Below are 22,105 nucleotides of genomic sequence, written 5' to 3' on the forward strand. Positions count from 1 at the left end.
TTTTTCATTGTCTCTTTGGTCCAAACAGATAGTTATCCAGACATTAAGATGAATGTCAAGTTTGTCCAGGACACCTCCAAATACTGGTACAAGCCAGACATCTCCAGAGAGCAAGGTGAGAGATATTTCAAACAACCCACCGCTATGAATTTATTGATTGCAAAGTGAAAGAGAGTTTATGTAACAATGACAGCCATTCTCCACTTGATTGTGTATTCTCGTCTTTGCCCTTCTGTTTGTCCCTTTTTGTCCTCTTATCCATTTTATTTGATCAATGACTCTCATGACCCTCATGTTGTTTTCCTCTGGTCATCTCCCTTTCTGCCTCATCCATTCCAATCTCCTCATTCTCCTGCTTTTTCTTCTTTTTCTCCTTGTTCGCCTCTCTGGTCTCCTCCTTGCAGCCATCAATCTGTTGAAGGACAGGGAGCCCGGGGCGTTCATCATAAGGGACAGCCATTCCTTCCGCGGAGCCTATGGCCTGGCCATGAAGGTGGCCTGCCCGCCACCAACCATCCAACAGAACAAAAAAGGTAAAGAAACAAACTTTGGCAGCATAAAAGTTTTATTTTGAAACAGAATATCTGACTTTTGAAGTAAGAACGGATCCTTGTTCTGGCAAAAAAATATATATCCAAATTAAGACACGATGAATATTTGCATTTAATTTATCTAAATATTTTTCCCAGTTGGTGACCTGACAAATGAGCTGGTGAGACATTTCCTGATTGAGACGAGCGCCAAAGGTGTTCGTCTGAAGGGTTGTCCCAATGAACCCTACTTTGGTGAGTTTATAGCTCTGTTTGTGACATCAGTCTTGTAGATCAGCATTTCATTTGATATCAAAGTGACCCAATGTAACAGAGAGAATGTGACTGTGTGCTTGTAGGTTGCCTTTCTGCTCTGGTGTACCAACACTCGATGACTCCACTGGCTCTGCCCTGTAAGCTGATGATCCCCACCAAAGGTCAGATTTACCCACTTCATCATTTGTCTTTCTCAGATATTTTCTACTTTTTGTTGAAAGTGAAGCATATCATACGGTGGAATCCAAAATATGTTTTAATGCAAGCATTTACTATACAAACCATGTGGTCATAACCAAGCTATCCAGTAGTATTTGCTTACATTTAAATAAAAACTTAATTTTCTGTGAATAGCATGGCCAAAGTCACTTGCAATTTGCAGTGTTTTTGTGAAAAGGAAGGAAATTGATAATACAACAGTTTGTTAATAAATATCTTGTGTTTGCGTTTGAAGCAAAACCCTTGCAGTATTTATAGATGAATGTTAAGGGAGTTACCTGCCATTTAATATTCTTCTCTATTCTAATCTGTCACTCACAGACCCAAATGAAGAGGCGTTGGAACTTGCCACACCTACTGATCCAGTTGTTGAACTTCTGAAGCAGGGAGCAGGTAAGCATGAGGATCTTAAATCTTCATCATCTTCATTGCAATTGAGAGAGATGTATCGTAGAAAAGGTTTCAGTCGTAGTCATCTGGACATTGAGGGACTACACCGTCTTAATTTGAGAGATGGTTTTCACAGGTTTTCACATTGTAGAGTCAAACAGTGTCACTTTGCCAATTCAGCTTCCATGATCAGAAAGCATCCATGTAAATTCTTTTAATGGAGTAACAGGGACTCTCTCCCATCAAGATGAGTGACAGAAGATTGACAAAATGAGGAAAAGTGCAAGTTTATGAACAAGAAGAAGCAGAAGGAAATAGTCAAAGTACTGATTAGATGAAGTTCCATGTCACTTCCAACAGATTAGAGTATTAAGTGGACTTTCCCAACAAAAAAGAACAATAAACTATCCATGAAAAACATAATAATTGCAATTCTAAACACATTTTTTATGGTTTCTACTAGTTAATTTGTTCACACATCGTCACCCTTACCTTACAGTTCAGAAGGTTCCTGAGGACGCCCACGGTAAATACTGGTTTGCACTGCTCTGCTCCATCATGCACTTTGCCTGAATGTGAATGTGGTGATGCCTGCTCTCACAGAAACAATGCTTTAATTGAGTTACAGTTCTTCCTCCATTGTTATTTGCATCTGAGAGCAACTTTAAATTAAACTTCTGGGGGCAACTGTGCAGTCAGTGCATGAGGAAATTAACACAACATTCTTCATTGTAAGCTTTCCACTGTAACTTCCATCCCCTTACATTGAACTGCATGCACTTTGGTTTCCTCCTGTGTCTGTTTTTATTTAACAGTGACTCTGTTTTGTTTACTCCTAGCGTGCAATGTTCTCTACATCAACTCTGTGGACATGGAGTCTCTCACGGGGCCTCAGGCCATTGCCAAGGCGATCAGTCAGACACTGGCGACCAACCCTCTGCCTGATGCGACCACCGTCCACTTCAAAGTGTCGACGCAAGGCATCACACTCACTGACAGTCAGAGGAAGTGAGTCAAAAACCAGCACTCCTGACTTTCCCTTGAAATGGCAGATGTGTAATTTCTCACAATTTTCTCCCATATTTAATCAGATTTTGAACTCTATTACAAAAGAAGAGAAACTGGCAAAAACGTAGGCTGAATCTAGTGTCACAATTACCATGATAATAAAAACATAAAATCAGAGAAGATTGCAAAAAACTGTTAATCCATTATTGACATTTGCACAGGTAGCCTATGTTTACCCACACATAACCTACTTGGGGCCCATTCAGTGTGACTGTCTATTGTTAAACCTACTATGTTTAATATTTTCTTTTTTAATCTTATTTTTGGTGAACCCAAGTGGTAATCCTGAAGAAGACACTGTAGCAGACTGAATCAGAATCAGGTTTATTGCCAAGTAGGTTTTCACATACAAGGAATTTGCCTTGGTGTTTTGGTGCATAACAATGAACATAGTAAAAAAAAAAAGACAAAAGTCAAGAATCATAAATATAAAATAGAAACATGTTTCTAAATTGAAAAGAGCTGTACAGCCTTTAAAAAGAAGATTGTGGAATATGCAAATATTCACAGTATAAAGTATAAAGAATATGTGCAATGTGCAGAGACAATAATCCAAAAAACGTGTATTAACGCATCAGATTTGCACTGAGGTCTCAACAAAATTGTATGCCTAACTTGTGTGTGTTATTCATTTCTCTTGCTGCAGACTTTTCTTCAGGCGACACTATCCCATCAACACGGTAACCTACTGTGACATTGATCCCCAGGACAGAAAGTAAGGACCTTCAAATCCCTGTTTCTTGACCCAATGTGAATAACAAAAAAATAATTTGGATTCTTTCATTTTAATAACATTCTTGTGTTTTCTTTCCATAGATGGGGCAAAGAAGGAGGTGGTTCAGTGAAGTATGTTGAAATAATTTATAGTTGGAATTGTACAGAAAGATTATTTTGTTTTGATTATTTTGATGTATCTTGGAAACTAATTCACCATCCAGATCTACAAGCACATCTTGGTTGCTTTTTCAGGTTATTGAGTTACTAGAATATGAGCAAAATACTAAATACAGATGCATACTAACTGCAGGGTATTTGTCTCAATCCCACCAGGCTTTTTGGATTTGTCGCAAGGAAACAAGGAAGCACAACAGATAATGTCAGCCACCTGTTTGCTGAGCTGGACCCAGATCAGCCCGCCTCCGCCATCGTCAGCTTCGTCTCCAAAATGATGAAGCGGTGAAACCCCAAACGTCCAGATGGCAGTGGCCATTTTGAAATCTTCCTTCGTCATTGGTGTCTTTTTCGCCAGGACTCAATGATGTCCTTATTTTCTGTTTCCTGTTGGTTTGTTTCTCTTTCCCTTCTCTCTTTTTTTCTCTCTGCCTTGCTGGTTTGTCTTGACTTCGGTCTTTTTTGGAAGAGTCTCTATTTGAAGGATTTGGTGTGGATCCAGAGTGGCGCTAGTGGATGTGTGGTGTGGAGCTGTGAACGTGACAAACATGGAGGCCATTGAAGGGAGAAAATTTACTCACAGGGTAACCTGTGCTACAAGAAAATGCTAGCTAAAGACTAAAGGAACAATGCTAAGTTCGGTTGGGGAACATGTAAGGACTCGTATGTTTCAGGGTTTTCTGTTGTCGTTTTGTTGATTGATTTACCAAAGGTAGTTGCAACACAAGTGCAAGAATGATGTAGCTATTAAGCCATTATTATTTCCTCTTTTCAAAAGATGAAGTGTTGAACAAAAAAAAAGAAAAGAAATACGGTTTCTTCTTGAACTTGTCTTCAGGAAAAAAGTTGGCCTTGATGGCTTTTAGCAAAACAGTGTCTGAAGACCTTATGCATGTTAGCTTGATCTTAAAGCTTGGTTCTTCTACCTTCCACAAAAGTCATTGTGAAATCCTTAGAGTGGTCATTTCCGGGTCTGTTGTGTGTTGGAAAGGGCTCTGCAGTGAAACAACGACTGATCTAAACTGCGCATAGCAGACCAGACTAAAAAAAAACACCACGCTAAGGTCACCGCACTTTTTGTCAGCGCAGCCACACTTCCGCCTCTGGTCCAAGCCTGATCTCTCTCTCAAAACTTGCTTATTGGATTACGTTCGCCTGAAATCAGCAAGCTCCTGATAGCATGGCAGACAGAGAGAGGAAGACTGTTTGTCCACAAGATGGCACCACTCATTCAGGCTTGGACCCTGCCCCTAGACTTGCCCATCACCAACTGCTTGCAGTAGTGGATCTGTTGATAGACGCTGCCACTGAAACACACTGGAAATCACCAGGGACTGGCCCCATGACCTGGACCTATGCACTGTTCTTTATGCATGTTGTTGTCCCAAAATGCACCCTCCCTCATAGCTACATTCAACATCACTGAAAACATTCTATGCTTTGTGCTAAAAACGACTTAAAAACCTTTAGACAAGTACACTGAGGTTGTATGACTTGTCAAAGACTGCATGAAATAGACAACATTTTTATACTCTTCTTAGAGTCCTGAAAAGAAGTAGACAACCCATTGTTGAAGTAGTCACATGATGGTGAGATGCTATATTTTTACTTTCTTTATTTTTGGTCCATTTGAGCCAGGGTTACCTTTCACTGTATCAAGGACAGTCCTGTCTTTGTTTTTCGTTCCACAGTGTCGTCAAAATTTACATTTAGATATCTTTTAGGGCAAAGAAAAAAACACACAAGGAGTTTCCACACTGTGCTCAAATGCCTGCTTGTTGAACACACGCTCAACCATTCACAATAAGCTAAGGAAAATTGATATTGATATAAATGTACATAGATATACTACTTTGAAAGGTGACATAGCGAAAAAGTATTTATTTTTGTTGCTTTGGTCCCTCATGATTACTCATATATACATATATTGTACAGTCTAGATAAAGAAGATTACCTAATGGGTTGAGAAAAAAATATATACTTATTTTGGCTAATGATTTCAAAGTCTGACGATTTTGAAATGTGTTTGAATATATGGTGTACATTACTTTGTACATGTATATGTTTGTTTTTGGCTAGTCATGTTTTTCATTTTTGCGTTCTCTCAGAACGAGGTAGGGCATGAATGAGATTGAAGCCAAGAGTCTGAATTGCATGGACAGAAGCATTTGAGTGTGTTTCAACAGCAGAAACACACTCATAGAAGCAAATGCGTTGTAGCTGTTAGATCTTAAGGTAAAGACATGCCGATTTTAGTAAAGGGAAGCACGAAAATGTTCAGCAGCCAACCTCAAATGCAATATGAAAACAGCTGTATGCACCCATGACAGTTACAATTATAATTTTGCCAAAGATTCAAACACTTTACACATCTATGCTGACTGGCTGCATGTCGCTTTTTATGTTCAACTGCTACTCAGTTTCTATTTTTGTGTTTCACACACCTCGCTCAGCATTAGCAGCAAATTTACGAAAGCTCAACCAGCCAGGACACAGAAATTATAGAGTTATTGGTCATATAAGTAACACAGGGGCCCTTGCATTTATACATCGAGACATTCAGCTGCAGATGATGAAAGCATGAACTTTTTAAAAATTTGTTTTAACTGGTGTCTCAATGCTCCAAATATGTGCCCCCAATTGGAAGTGTGTAAACAAAGCACGTGTATTCACAATACCAAAAGAGAAGTGACATAATTCCATATGGGTGTCAGTGCTGGAGGTAAATAATGTTAGACGTGTCTCACTGCGATGCAGAAGCTCTATAGTTGCAGCATTGTTAGACTGCCAAAGGTGTCTTCTCTGGCCCTCTCGAAAGTCAGTGATTTATTTATTCTTATTTATTCTTTTGTTTTTCCTGACATGTTTTTAAAAATCTTGTTTCATCGTCGCATTATCACATTATCGCAGTTTTAACGGTCAGTGTTAACGAATGGAGGAATGTACGGTGGCGCTTTTTTGAAAGCAAAGAGGTACAGTGCACTTAAATCGACTACTAGCGAGCTTTAGCAATTTTTAGTCATTTGGAGAAAACAAAACAAAAACAAAAAATAAAAAAATACATGTTCTCTAAATAAAAAAAATCAAAAATTGCATTGTACCTGTTGGCTTTGAGTCAAGAGTTACCTTGTTTCAGTGAAAAAGAAGTGATTTCTGTGACTCGTATGTACAGATGGGACTTGATGTATGAATGTGCTACTATGGATGTACAAAAGGGTCTCAGATTTTGTTTGCGCTTATCATTTACATTATATTGTCATGGCTTACCTGTTCCTAAGGAGAAAAAAAACATTAAAGCAATACAAATCAGTTACATTAAAGCTATGTGGGTGTTCATTTGGTTTTTGTGACTCGATAAATGGGTTTAGAGCAATCTTGATTCATGATTTTATTGCCAAAATCTTATTTTTAGAAAGTATACTAAATTATTTTGATAATTTACAGATTTTGTTTTCCATAGGTTTGGGCATCAGTTTCTGGCAGTCAAAATGCTGTGTTTGCCCCCAACAACTTCAGTGAAAGTACTTCAGATGAATAAAATATGGCATAGGATTAAAGCAAGGTTTTGGTCACAGTTAAATAAGGAAAACCTTTGTTCAAAATCAAAACCTTCTTCTCATATGAAACAACTCTGCATAAGAATTGAAGGCACATGTGACTGTTGCTTCACCCGCTGCCCTCCTCACCTTTACTTCCCACCACATTATTTTATTGGCAAACTACTGCCTGTTTTTCATTGGTACTTCCCCACGTGTAATCCCTTTGTGACGGGGAAGTAGATTTATCTCTTTATTCCTGTTAATTATTTTGCATTTTAACACATTATATTGCTCGTTAAGCCTAGCTCCAGGTGACAAGGTCAGAACACACAAAGCCACAAGTTAAAGCAATAGACCTTTTTCACAGAGGACATGTCACAGTAGGAAAAGCACAGGTGTAAATAATAAAATAAATGATGACTGAATTCCTTTTAGCTGCTTCAGTTTCAGGGTCCTGGTATTGTGCATGTGTCAATGTCACACTAGTCAAGTTTCCATCCTAAATAATACAACCAAATTTACAGAAAATGGGCAAAAGAAAAGGTGAATTAACGCGTTTCCATCTACTATTGTTATGCGAATATTAGGAGTTGGACGCACCGAGATGAACAGTTGGTGGCGCTAATTCTCGAGCTGGCTTTCATTAATCCATTGCAGACAAAGAGGCCACAACAACATGATGTAATTAAAAGATCGCCAGTCAAACCTCAAAATATGTAAATCTGTGGAAAACATCAAATGAAGTTTTATATGCAAATTAAAATGCACATAAAGACAGGTGGATGGAAACACACTTAATATTATGACTTACTGGGACACCTGAATGAAACACAACCCTCATTAATGTTATTAGTAACACCTGTGCTTTTCCTACTATAACAAGTCAGATTGTCTGCTGTGAAAAAGGTATACAATACCCAATAGGTCCCAATCTTCTTTTTGAGTTTTCTTACAAAAATGCATTAATTTTATAGTCAAAGGCAAATATTACTCATCTAATATTTGAACTTCTTCTCCATTTTGTTCTGTGCTTGCGGCTGTACCTGCAAGTGTTCATTAAGCTATGGAAACATTGGTATGCACAACACATTACGATATCAATGATCAATAATTTATCATTTAAATACATTTGGCAGTGCTCCAAAAGGCAAAAATATGCAGCATTTTTCAGTATTTATTTATCTGAAGTCAAGTCTTGTCACCTTTTTGCCATCAAGCCTCCAGGATGTCAAGTCACACAGCAGACAAGTCCAGTTTGAGTGGCAACTCCTCATTTTTGTGACTCATGTCCGAGTCCAAGTCTACAAATGTGGTTTTCTGTTGTTTTCGTATTTATTCTGATTTCTATTGAGTTTGTTTGTGTTGGAACATGTGCAGAGTTTCATAATTTCTTTTTTTTGGCGGAGTATGCAACTTTTAGTGTGGGCATCCCAACTAATTCCCCATTTGAGCAACTTACTAATTTGGTAGTGGGTAACAAAATGAGTTTCAAACCACAACCAAAAAAATTATGCTATAAGGGCAAACAGATTGATAATAGATGTGTTTGTGGCCGAGCCACTTGGGGAAATCCAGCGCTACAGAGTCAACAAGGCAGCTCTCCAAGCAGTAGCCCAGTCTGTTTGTTTGTTCGGTGTTTGTTTCCAAGTTTAAGGCCCGAGCCCCACCACGCCTGAGACCAACGAGAGTCAGAGGCATGAGAGACGGAGACTGGCAATAAAGAAATATACGCAAATCTCTGTGAGGTTCTCACGACTACAGACAGTGTTCAAACTCGCAAATATGCATGACACACTTCCCCCCTGACAAATTACGTACGCACTGTCGCTCTCTGCTTTGCCGCGGCACATTATGAGCTGTAAGGGAGGTACACACTCCCACCAAGTGCATCATGGGTCTCTTGGCTGGATCCTGGCTTAATTCATAGACACTACTACATATGCATTCACCCTCAAAACAGACAGATGTAAAGGTAACAGAATGTGGATGGAAGGCATGTTCTGGGTCCTGTCCGCAGCCACTGTGATTTTATTTGATTTGACAACTTTATTTGAACAAGGAAATCCCATTGACAGCAAAGTTTTCTTTTACAAGAGATCCCCTGTGCGCAGAATAAGTTTTGCATTTCAATAACATGAAACAGAGAGAAAACAAAGCAAACTCAAAACATAGAATCTGTCAAGGCAATAAAAACACAGCTAAAGTTCAAGCGTCAGATCAGCGGCGCGGCGGTTAGCATCCACCCTGATACCGGGTGGCTTGGGGTTCGATCGACGGCCAGTTCACTGAATTAAAAATCAGGACCATATGCCTCTCTGCTTTGAAATCAGCTTTGAAGGAGGAGGGAGGTAAGCCGCTGTGATGGAATGACGTCCAGTCTCAAGGTTGGTGCACTGAAGGTGTTTTACGCCAAAGAACAAGCAGCAAGTGAAAGAAGTATCAAACGTTTATGGCCTGTGATCTACCAAGGTTCAAATACGCCTGACAAAGCATTTTTAGCACTTTCCTCGTCAACTAAAACACAAGGCTTTCTTTCTCCAGCTTGTCTTCAGTTCCAACAGATCTGAGCGATAAAACCTTCAATTTTAAGGAGTTAAACAGCCATGGACAGATTTATTTTGGGCACAGAGTACAATGATGTATTGTTGGATTGTCTTGAAGAAGTTGAAATCCTTTATTATATAATCAAACAGTAGGAAGAATCCTCATTATGACTTCAACTTCTTAAACAAGAACTGACCTTAAAACATTATTTCTAAAACGCCTGCTCTTCAACCACATTTTAGTCTGGCATGGTACATCATCTTGTATTCAAATTTAAAAGGCTAACTAATCAAAAATCAAGACTACCAGTGCAATCCAGTTCAGTGATCATGTTGTCTGCATGCAAGGAGGTTAATATAGGTGACATAGTAAGGTTTTAATGCTCATTGTAAAGAATACCAAGTTGTAAGATAGATAAAAGTTAAGGTCCAACTTCTGTTTTTGATCCTTGGCAGTCGTGTAACTGTAAAAAGACGTAGAGTGTTTGTACCACTTAGTTTACCATGTTAGGATGCTAACATTTGCTGACATGCAAATTAGCACTAATGTACAGTAAAGTATTGGTGAAATTGAACTTTTGACCAGATGGGGGTGCTATATGAAAAGGCAGGGCAGCAAGTCATTAGGATACATCATCTGGGAACCGTGAATGTACAAAATGTTGTGCCAATCCATCAGGTAGATGTCAAGATATTTTACTTGATAGGTGGAAATGAGTGTTACTTTCATATGAAGAGGCCGTTTGTCCTCTAAAAGAAATCAACCCTCTGAAGCCTGAAAGATTGAACTTTTGAACTGTAGGTTTTAAATTGACTTTTCTGCAACGAGTCATTTAACTTGGAGTGAAGAGGATAGTTAAAACACAAGTAAATTCAGATTTTATAAGTCACATCCATGCAATACATGGCCACAACATGTTAACCTCTCAGCGTTTAAGTGGGCCAAAGTGTGCAGTGGAAATGTGTACAGTCTGTGAGAGGCATCTCACCCAGGTATGACCTTCCTACGCAGAGACTCAGTTGTTTTGGAAAAACCTGACCCCTGCACATGCAGATGCCACTGGACTGTAAATATTCAAATAAGGGAAAATTCCCACTTTGCTCTTATCAAATGGAAAAATCAACCTGCTTGTTTTGGTTTGCACTCCTCCATGTTGTACTTTTTTTTACTTCCTAAAGAGGACTGAGTCTTGTTATTTTCTTAGACAGAAAACAGATTACATGAGTGATAGCTTTAATCTTCTGTAGCTGCTCACAAAGCAGGGCAGCAGGTGCTTATTATAAGTGACGCTAAATACATAATTGTCTTTTTGCCACCTCCAAACTTCCATGACATGATGATATTGTGATGATGAAGAGAAAACTTTTTAGGAAATTATTAAAAGCTCACATCACTGATGTTGTCTTGTTCGTGTGCTGTTTCTGCCAGTGACAATCTTCTCAGGAGAAGCTTTGATTTAGCTCATTTGCTGCAGAAAACACTCCTACCTCCTGTCATATCCGCAGTTTGACCGATTCACAGCTCCTGAGGATTTCCTTAAGATAACAGTGCTGAGTTCAGGATAATTAGGGGTGGAAACGGTACATTGGACTTCTCCTCACATCCACATTTTGGTCAGAAAGAGGCCAGCGAGCACTCGGCTCTGAAATGGGCCAGCTGTTCTCACGCCAAAGCAGCAAAACAGGCCCTGATAGACTCATGTCGTGTCCCCGCAACACTTCACTGACTCCCTTTTGGCTTCATGCTCGTGTGAAATCTCTCCGGAACAACGATCGTGCATCAGTGTGCTCATCAGTGCTCATACCTGCCACACCGACGCACATTTTCAGTCATGTGAGGATTCAAATCCAATTCAGCTTTCAAAGGGTCAAGTTTTATGAGACTGAGTGGAGACTATGAGGCATCTCAGTCAAGCATAGACTTTGATTTGGAAGGAAACAAGCAGGTTTCTTCCCGCCAGAATCAGGACAAGGATGAATGTTTCCTCTTTTCCCTGCCACAAAAATAAATGCAGCAGTTGTACTTATTTTGTGGTTTTAGAGACATGTTTGAGCTTTAACAAGGCATGCTGTATTTTGTGATTGGCCAAGCGACTTGAATTATGAGGTAAAAGTTCGACATTTTGAGAAATACACTTACTCGCTTAGTCAGATGAGAAGATAGGAGAGTTAGCTTAGCTTTGCATAAAGACTATATACAGTATAACATATAACGTGTTAATCAATGAGCTTTAGAGGTGCTGGTAGGTGGATTTTGCTACCTTTGGACACAACCAGGCTAGCTGTTATCCTGTTTCCTGTCTTTATGCTAAGCTAAGCTAACCAGGTGCTGAATCCAGCTTCATATTTAGGTACAGACACGACAATAGTATAAATCTTGTCATCTAACTCTCGGAAAGAAAGCATAACGTATTTTAACGTATTTCACAAAATTTCCAACTATTCCTTTAGAATTAGGGGTCAAAAAGTTATCTCACAACCGTTGCTATATTTAGGCTACTTTACAGTCATGCGTGATTTTGCTGTTTAGAGTGTAACCCTCAGGGGCATCATGAAACAAACAATATATAACAGCTTGCAGTACGCAGGATAACACTGAGAAGTGAAAGAATTCAAATCGCAGGAATTATACCTAATGTTCCAGAAACAGGGCAAAGGGGGCAAGGTGACCTGTTTCAAACAAGTGCAGCGCATTATATTTGAGGGAAAACGCAAACTGTCATAAATGTGAATACTCCCAAACTTGAGTCATGTTGGGGCGTAAGTGTTTCTTTTTACGACGTGGCCCTTGAGGTGCCTCGGGGCTTTGGGAAGGGCCTGTCTGCGGGCCAGTTTTGAAGAGCCAGGATCTCCCAAAGAGTCCACAATGTACATTATGGAGTTACCTGCATAATTTGTTTCAGATGCTTTTATTAAAAATGATTTATGTGACATGTATATACAAGGCGCCTTTTTGTCTTCATATTACTTTCTGAGATCTTGTTTCTGAAAATCTTTCCAAAGCAGAGAGAAGGAAAAGAAACCTTTAACTTGAAGATTCATCTGGCTGGATACTGCTTTTTGAGGCGAACACGTCCTCCCAGAGCAGGAGTGATTTCTCCTCCATGGTTGCCTAGTATGAAAATGTTGAGTGTACCAGACAGACACACACGAGTGGTTTTAAGTTTTGGATCGATGCAGCACAGTCAGTGTCTTTCCAAAGTTCATAATTTCTTTGCTTTGAGTGGGTTTAGCCTTTTTTCCTGAAAAGGCAGTGATAATTACTAGCATGAATGAACATGACCACCACCATTTCTTTCCTGTGTTTAAGGCAGCACCGATTCCATTACACAACTATTATTTAGTCTATGAATTCTGCCAATGGCAATAAAAATCGAGACGATCTCCTCCACGGTGGAACTTACACCACTCGACACATTCATTCAGAGATGAAGCTGCCAGAAAACTGCAAAAAGTGTCTTTTTATCTCTTCTTCAGTCTTAAAACATCAAATGTATACATCAATATTCTGCTATTTTCCATTTCAAACCAATCTGTTTGAAGAATCATAGACAAGTATGCACATTCACACACCGTGCATACTATGCTGTAAATTCCTTGATCTGTAAACTGCAAACATCCACCACCTTGTAAATCTGTCCAACATAGCAAGGATTCCTTCAGAGCAGTAGGAGTTCTGCATCAACAGGATATCTTCTATATGATACTGTATATCTTCAGTATGGTATGTGCTCCTTTTTTATTCATAATATTTTATTTCTCGTATCATTTGTTTTTCACCATGTTCTCTTCTGCTAAATTTTCCTTTCCTTTTCTACAGTGAAAGAATCTCCACATAGGTGTAATTTTCTTGGATAATGTCACTTTGGGATTTGTTGGGTCTCTGTAAATAATATAAAGAGTACGGTCTAGACCTGCTCTGTAGGAAAAGTGCAATGATATAACTTCTGTTATGAATTGGCACTATATAAATAAAATTTAATTTCATTTAATTAAACATTATGCAAGCAAGTGTCCAATTTGGGGGGAATTTCTTAATGAAAGTGCTCACAGCAGAGCAGATTTGGTCAGCTTTTAGTGATAATACAAACTGCACATGATGTTTCTTGTTAGGACGGACATTTTCTGCAGTGTACTGAGTCAGCTCTGCATTTGGGAAAGGTGGAGTGTCCAATGCTGTGAACTGCAAAGCCTGTTAAAGCTTTTTATAATAGAGAAATATTGTTCAGGGCTGGTTGTTTTCCAAGTGAAACATGGATGTAACACAGAACTCCAACATGCTGACAACAGTGATGGATATCGGTTATAGAAGTGATTAATTTACTGCATACTAAAGCTCCTAATTTCTTATACTTATACACATTATCATGAGCTTTCCACCAGTATCAGCAGTAGTTGTCAGAGCTCAGAAACCTGTAACTGATACCAATAAGATCTGATTTTTACAATAGAGAAACAGACTGGGCTCTACGTCTAGTGAAGAGGTAACAATATATCCCCATACATAACACTGCGATCTTTCATGAAACACATTTGTGTGTCATGAAGTACATTGTAGACACTGTCTAATAGACAGTAGAGGCCATGACACATTACATGACATAGAATAAAATAAACTTTGAAATTTTGAGACCCAGTAGAGGAACTCTTGGCTTTAAAAATTTTACTCATGGGATTCAGTTTACTCGTCATGAGGAATCCTACTTTTATATAATGTTATATAACGTTTTCTGTGGCTCTGGAGGGAGCTCTCCGGAGTTTGAAAAAACAATCCTGATGGTATCATAATGATGCTACTGAGTTGCATTATAGAAATTGTAGGATCCAACATTTCTTTTGTGAGTCCCCCAAATTTGTGGAGGTGCAATACCAAATAGCTGGAGTACCCCTTTAACTCTATCCCCCTACCCCAATCGTGCTGCCCTAATAGACACTGCATTTTTCCCAGAGATCTTTCTATTTTTCTAAGGCACAGTTCTCTTCGTTTTGAGGTGTCAATGTTTCTGTTTTTCCATTTCTCCCTTATGAAGAAACTGTAAAAGCTACTGAAGTTGTCTGATCTGTATCAGCATTAATATATTCACATTTACAAAAATTTGGATTAGTGTTGCACACCTGAGTTACAAATTTACACAACAGCATTAGTGCACACTGGACTCATTTTGTACAGTTTCGTCATTTTTAAACTTCTAAATATCTCTTTTCTTTCTATTCTTATGTTCAAACTTCTCTTTATTTTACTTATATATTGTATATTTAAGTATTGTTCTATATACAGCAATCAGAGAGGACAGCTGTATTTCACTGTACAGTGCAAGTTGTTTAGTGTGCATATGACAAAATCATTTTGAATCTTGAATCATCTACTGTAGGCTATCTGTGTAAAGTGAAGACACAACATGAGAAAGAAATATTTCAGGATGCAAACTCATTTTCTTGGGAGGAAAGTAGTCATGTCTTTTCCAAAAAAAAAACAAGCACTAGCACAGATTTTGAAAGCCAGCAATCCCAGCACCTGGCAAAGTAATCGATGAATCACTGGCATTGGTCATCAACCCAGTCAATCCCCCAAAGATACATGATACAAACTCCTACTGTAGCCTGGAAACACACACACACACAGGCTTGTGTCTGCTAGGTTCGACCACTTTAAATCCCCAGTCTGCCTGGAAAACTTTGGGTAGAGGAAGTAAAAAGGCATAATTCACCCTTCTCTCAACAGCGACTGTCAGAAGTACCCTTGGGCAAAATACTCAACCCACAACTGCGCCAGTGGAGCAGCTCAGCGGTCAACAGTAGAAGACTGTGGTTTTACTGAGCGGCTCCCAGGTGTGATGCTGAGAAACTTTATGAGCCAGGTGATGCAGAGACAGGAGCGCGCCTACATGGCAAAACTTTGCTGGATAAATAAAGGTGAGAAAAATAGTCAGTGGGGAATGTCTCCTGAGGTGCAACAAGAAGATCCCAGAATTAAGAGACTGTCTCGTCTCTTTTGTTCAACACGGTGGGGCGGGGGCTTAAAGTGTGTTCTTGGTGAAATCCCTTTTCTCACCTTACCTGACAAGGGGAAAAAAACACCTTCTGTATTAGCAGTGTCTGGGCTGACAGAATCTTTGGCCTCTGTCCGTGAACAAAAAGGTCACCAGTTCAACCCTAACAACAGCCAATGTGTCTATCAGCAGCTGTTTGAAGACTGTCTCTTTGTCCTGGGGCAAAGTTCTAGTGTGAATTGACTTTGGATAAAGACATCAACATAACACCTAAAAAATTCACCTGATATCATCTTTCTGAGGTAGACCTCATGTGGAAATAAAGCAAGTGTAAAGCAAGGAGACAAGGTCAAGAGGTTCAGTTGCTGTTTGACTTCATGTTACAGTGGTGATGTGTCAAGATGTGTCATTTCAGTCAGTGGTTCCCAACCCTTTTGGCTTATGACCCCTTAATGTCACAGGTTATGCATGTACAGTTGGCCAATTTTTCCTTCTTCGACTGATTTATTTACATCATTTTGAGAGACCTGAGGATGTACATATCTTCTGTTATTTACAATAAAAACCAAAGATAAGACACCGTTTGGGGGAAAAAACTTCATGTTTGGTTGCAGAAATATATTTTGTTGATTTTCTATCCTGTTAATCATTTTGCAAGAGTTTTATTTTCACAACCCTTGTTATAGTCTTGAACCACTGATTTAAGTGATTTTGAACATGAGCTTGTTCAAGCGTTTCAGCAGCTTCTTGGGATTTTAGACCTTGGCACAAAATAAACTTATAAGGTTAATTTTAATATTTCATCCATCTACACATGTTGAATTTGAGTAGGCATTTCTGGCACAACTTCACCTACTTTCAAGGTGGATGGGGAAAGGAAATATGTTGAATCTGATCATATCAAGAAGCTTAAATGGCAGTTGAGAAGAGGGTTAACTGTATTAAGATCCTTACGTATTCAACAAATTGTATAGTCTTTTTGTTTTAAGAGGTTCAATAGGTAGAAAAATGTCTTTCATCTGCTGCAGTACAACAGAATAATCAACTTACAAGTCTAAAGTCACATCAGAGAGTATTTTCAAGAGCTTTAAACATATAAACTGCATTGCAGTGTATTTTCTTAATCATGATAAATTAATCAACCAATTAAACCACTGCTGGTTTGACAAACCCCAGGCTACAGTCAGGGCTTTCTTCTTCCTTTATCATCTTACAATTTAATGGACCATTGGTGATGTTTCAAAAAACATGAGCTTGAATTATTATGTCTGCCTTGTTTTTGTCCATTGAAAATGTTGGTTTAGCTGTGCAGGCTGCCCTGACTGTGCTCCCTGCTTGGTTATGTTGTTTAAGACCGCATCTGTGGCGTCACTTTTGCATGCAGGTTGTTTTAAATGTAAACAAAAGGGTTCCGGTGTAAATGCAGGAATCAGATATGGGTCACATGAAAAAGTTGGTATAAACAAAATCAAATCAAATCAAGTTTATTTATAAAGCACATTTAAAAACAACCAAAGTTGACCAAAGTGCTGTATAATAACTTAACATAGATAGAATCAAATCACATAACATGGTAGCCAGCATAAAAATACTATCCCATACACAAATAAATCAGTAAAGGAGAGTTTTAAAACACTCTTTTAAAAGAGTGTCTCAAATGCAGAACAGTCAGGAGCAGCTGGTCTGAGGATCTGAGAGATTTGGGGTTAGAAAGGGGGCAGAGGAGCTCAGAGATGTGTAGCACCAGTTCATGTAAAGCAGGGATGCCAGAACAGGTGTGACGCTGTCTCTCTTCCTGGTACCAGGGTCCCTAGGTGATTTGCTAAACCCCCGATGGAGTCAGAGGGGCCAAATAAGACCACTATTGTCTTACTATGGTTTACTATGGCAGACAAGGAGAAGAGGTTACCAGTTTTAACAGAAAAGATCTGTCTGTCAGGTAGGAGGTGAACCACTGGAGGGTGCTACCCTGGATCCCGACCTGGCATTCAAGACGGTCCAGCTGAATAGAATGGTCAATAGTGTCAAGGAAAAGGTCCAGGAATTCAATTCCCTTAATATCTAGTGAGCATTGTGTGAGGTGAAGGGAGGCAGAAAATCACAGGCCTCAACAAAACAGCTCCCTGACCATATGAGCATGCTACGGCTGTTTTGTCTTTGTCTCTTCTGAGCCTCACAGCTCGGGAGGCCTTTCTTTTAGCCAGGATGGTAACAAAGTCATTCAAGCCTGGGCAGGGTCACATTTTTCTCAGTTTTATTTGTTTTATTTTCTTTTATCATCTGCATAGAAAAGTTAATTTATTCACCCCTTCCTTAGGTGACAGTTCCATTTGTAAAAAGCCGAAATTAAAAACCAATAAAATCCTTGCACTCCAGTTCCCACTCTGTTGCTTCCATACTGAATTGAAGCAGTCTGGAAGTTGAAGCCTGGAATTGCACTTTTTCATTTAACTTCAAACTTCATGCAACAGTTGCACTGCATATCACCACCTGCCGTGCTGTAGTTGCATGAAGCTAAAACCATCTGATCTTTTTGCAACTGGTTCTTGTAGCAGCCAACCAAAATGTTGATATCATGTCATGTGACTTCCTTTCAGTTGGTGTAGCTCTGGCAGACAGTACAATAAGCTCAACTAGTGTAAACAAGAGATGGTATGTGGAATCAAGAAATGCACATTACCTTTAAAAGAATCTTTTAAGGTTTTGGGATTAGCATTCATATACATTTTAGCCATGCTAGCAACATGGTTCTAAGGATGGCAATGACGGTTTGTCAGTCGGCCCACCACTTTGGTCGAAACTAAAATATCACAACAACTATTAGATGGATTGCCATTAAATTTTCTACAGAAATTCATAGTCCCCAGAGGATTGGTCCTTCCGACTTTGATGATCCCCTGCCCTTTTGTTTGTATATTCATGGTAATTTAATCATCGTATTTACCGCTTTCCTCTTATTGTATATCACAGTAGTTGATAGAATCAGTTGGTCATGCTTTATTTTACAGGCTCCATAATTTCTTTGTAATTTTCTTAAAACGCTTCGTGAAAAGGACTATGCAGTAAAATTGTTAAATAGAGATGTTCTGAGAACATTGTACCCACTAATTTATTTGAGTTTGTCGGAACCAGTAGTGATATAGTCGTTCAGGGAAGTTTACAAGTAGTTGTTGTTTTCCAGTGGAAATCCTCAAAAGTACTGCTAAAATCTTGATAACTGGAAAAACTGACGGAGTACAATTTAAACCCTCACAAATGTTCATTTGTTTTTCTCTGAATGTTTATACTCAATATTTTTTAAATTGTATGCTCAGAGTTTTGCATGCTCAGTTAACCTACTGTGCTCTCAGTAAAAGACCTTCTAGACATTCATTCAAAGTTATTAAATGGACATGTAAGAATTGAACACTGTCTGATTTTCCCTATAATGAGTGCCAGATTACATACTGTAGTTCTTTCCAGGAAACTTTCTTTCCAAGTTGTTTTTTTAGGAAATCATTAGAATATAATGTGACCTGTGAAATACAATGTTACCACACTTGTTACATGCAGATTTAACTGTTTGAAACATTTTGTGTAATAGTAAAGTTGCTTAAACATCGTGCAGTCAGTAATCTGAATGCCTAAAAGTTAAATATGCACATACTGAGCCTGCGAGCTGGAACTGTCATCATATCCAACAAGTTTGGCAGTGTTTAGCATAGCAGCAAGCCATGAGACAATCCTGAAACCCTTATGGGATGCACAAATTCACTGTTCACACAAAAACAGCAGCAGTGTGTTGCACCTCTGCTGTCACTCAAACAGCCCACTGGGTATCATCTCTCTCACACACCTCCACATCTTTCCATCAAAACAACACGGCCTAGCCTCATACATCATGCTGACACTGAGTGTTATCCCTTTGACTGTACAGGATGTCCTCTCCTCACAGTTTGCAGGTAATGTCAAAGGAATAATGGCTATTTACAATGTGTTTATGTACAGTACTGCGGGACGATGTCGGGGGGCCCCCAGCTTTAGAGGTTCAAACTGTAAATTGACAGTTTTGGAGAGCTTCAGTAACTAACTCCCTTTCATGCTAAATGAGGGTGACTTACCTGACTTCTTTTGATGGTTTCTACCTTCAGATAAGCTTTGATAGGGTGTAAAAATATATGTCAAGTACCATGAATGTATCATGTTTTCAGTCAAATGGTATTTGCAAAGGACCACCTGAAAATCAAGTTTTATCATCACATCTCAGTGGTTCTTGACCTTAGAAAGGCTTCCTAAAACAAAATGTAGTATCTTTTGAGTGTAATGAATGCAATTTTCCCTCCTCCTCCCGCACTTTTTTGCAGGATTGATATGGTGTTGTGCATGTTTAAAAACTTAAAACCTCCCACACAACCATCTGCTATCACGCTGTGTGTTGGAAAGTATTAATCACGAACTCAAACAAATCAGATTTCTTTGATCCTGAAGTTTGTTCAGATAACTTGCAGTTGCAGTTTGTGAAAGTTACAAACTACAGTGAGGAATACAATAAAATCACTTTTGCATGCTGCTTTCCCATCAGTTTTGTAGTCAAGAAGTAAAGATGAAATGGGAATTATGATGCTGCAGCATGCAGATAACAAACATCCCCTCCTCCCTGTCTCTGATCTGCTGTAAGAGGATCTGTAGGCCTGGATTTGGCATGGCAGCTGTACAAGGCACCAAGCTTCCAAGCACACCGTATCTGTTTGCTTTGGATACTTGTGTTGTTGCGAACCTCCCGCAAGAGGATAATATTTCTTTGTAATTAATAGCAGCCTGTTCTGTCTTTTGGCTGGGGAAGGACGCTGGTTTGCAAACACAGTGAGACGGAAATTTTGCTTCCTTGCCAGCCGTGGTTGAGTTGGATCAGCTGGGGAGAGCATCGCTCGGCAGCGAAAACTCAGGTTCAGGCCCCCGTGGTGGGGGAAGGATCTTTCCTGCTGAAGTGCCCTTGTGCAAAAGACTGAATCCTTGCAGTATCATGAGTAGAAAGGGGAAAAGTAAAGAAAAATTAATTTCTAGTACTCCTTTTCCAGTAATCCTTTGAAATCCAACTCTCCTATGAATTCAATTGATATACAGAGCTTCCAAGTTCCTGCAGCTACTAAAGTGTATTTTTTGACTAGAGATGCAAAGTAAAAGTCCCAATATGAGATCTGAAAATCGTAGATGTCATGAGTCTGACAAATCAAGCTTTGACAGGCTTTGCAAAAAGATACTCTTCCAACAATCTTGATATAACAAAGCCTAAAAGGTGTGAGGTTAAATTTCCTCTTGTAATCACATCTTCTGCCATCTTATCTAATGTCAGCGGGTTCATTAACTTGGCTTGAGCTCCATGTGAATTGGCATCAAGAAGAGTACAAGCAGTATATGCAGCCTAATCCCCGAGAAATGCCACTGTCTAAAGCCATAATCCTGGAAGGCTTTAAGACTCTCGCTTTGCAAATACACTAGAACAAAAAGCTCTCTTAAGATATTAGTTTAGCCCAAATGCAGATGTCTCACGCAGATTTGGATGATCCAGGTGAAGATGTCATGTATGATTTGGTTGATTTATCTTTGCACCAGTACAAGTGGAAGAAACAAACTTTAATCTATGTAAACCTTATGGAAAGAATAAGCTTTTTACCCAATGGCCAAAACATCAACCTGCACACGACACACATCCGGCTCTGGCCAAAAACAAAAGCGGCACTGTATGTGAAGTGAGGAAAGAGGCACATCCCTCTGACAGATTTCCATCAACTCCCTAGTGTGATTGTAAGAGCCTCATCTCCGCCAAGAAGCGTGACTCAGACCGCACTTATGACATGTCATTAAATCAAGACTGTAGTGTATTAAGACGTGTCAGTGACAGCTTAGTGAAAGGTTTGTTTTGTGTTGTTTTTCTTTTCAGAGGAGTGCAGACTGTTGTAGATCAGCTCTCGACAGATCGAGGAAGAGAAAGAGGCAAGTTGAGAAACTAGGCCTTAAAAGTTGCAGGTGTGATTTAAAGTGTAGAGGTGGATTATTTTAATCATAAATCCACAAAAAAGAAAAAAATGAATTAAATGTTGCAATCAGGTTGTCCAGCTTCTTTTTAAAGCAATAGTTCAACGTTTTGAGAAATCTGTTTATTCACTTTCTTGCCGAGAGTTAGCTGAGATGATCGATACCACTCTCAAGTTTGTACGGTAAATATGAAGTTAGTTAGTTCAGCTTAGCATGAAGACGAAGAAAGGGGATTCAAATAAAGAATACATCTTTCCATTTTTTTATGCTAAGCTAAGCTAACCGTCTCCTGGCTGTAGCTTCATGTTTAGGGTACAGACATAAGACTGATATTGATCTCATCTAACTCTCTGCAAGAAAGTGAATAAACGTAACATGGGGAAACAGCTAGCCTGCTCTGCCTGAAGTTAACAAAATCTGCCAACCAGCACCCCTAAAGCTTGTGTTAATTAGTTAACAAGTTATATCTTGTTTGATTATTCTGTACAAAAACTGAAGTGTAAAATGACAAGTTATGGTTTTACAGTGTGTTTGTGCCTGACCATTTCTTGGCATGAAATTGCCTGGCACATTGCCATAAATAAGAAATAATAACATCATAAAAAAAATAATTTAAAAACTAAGCAGCTTGCAGTGTGCAGGTT

The 22,105-nt window shown here is 39.1% G+C and overlaps 1 protein-coding gene across 15 annotated transcripts in view; it reads left to right on the forward strand.

The window, feature by feature from the left end:
* Nucleotides 1-6,698, forward strand: part of tns1a (tensin 1a) — a 95,727-nt gene extending 89,029 nt beyond the window's left edge. For 13 of the 15 annotated variants that reach the window (XM_044187380.1, XM_044187383.1, XM_044187381.1 and 10 more), the window contains 10 exons: nucleotides 29-115; nucleotides 405-533; nucleotides 690-785; nucleotides 890-967; nucleotides 1,347-1,418; nucleotides 1,915-1,941; nucleotides 2,255-2,423; nucleotides 3,130-3,198; nucleotides 3,300-3,329; nucleotides 3,534-6,698. In XM_044187380.1, the coding sequence (XP_044043315.1) occupies nucleotides 29-115; nucleotides 405-533; nucleotides 690-785; nucleotides 890-967; nucleotides 1,347-1,418; nucleotides 1,915-1,941; nucleotides 2,255-2,423; nucleotides 3,130-3,198; nucleotides 3,300-3,329; nucleotides 3,534-3,663 (887 nt within the window). In that variant the 3' untranslated portion in view covers nucleotides 3,664-6,698. The remainder of the gene's footprint in view (nucleotides 1-28; nucleotides 116-404; nucleotides 534-689; nucleotides 786-889; nucleotides 968-1,346; nucleotides 1,419-1,914; nucleotides 1,942-2,254; nucleotides 2,424-3,129; nucleotides 3,199-3,299; nucleotides 3,330-3,533) is intronic. The other 2 variants (XM_044187378.1, XM_044187389.1) reach the window with 1 other exon arrangement.
* Nucleotides 6,699-22,105: the final 15,407 nt, after the last annotated feature.

Source organism: Siniperca chuatsi, linkage group LG24, assembly GCF_020085105.1.
Source record: "Siniperca chuatsi isolate FFG_IHB_CAS linkage group LG24, ASM2008510v1, whole genome shotgun sequence".
Taxonomy (NCBI): domain Eukaryota; kingdom Metazoa; phylum Chordata; class Actinopteri; order Centrarchiformes; family Sinipercidae; genus Siniperca; species Siniperca chuatsi.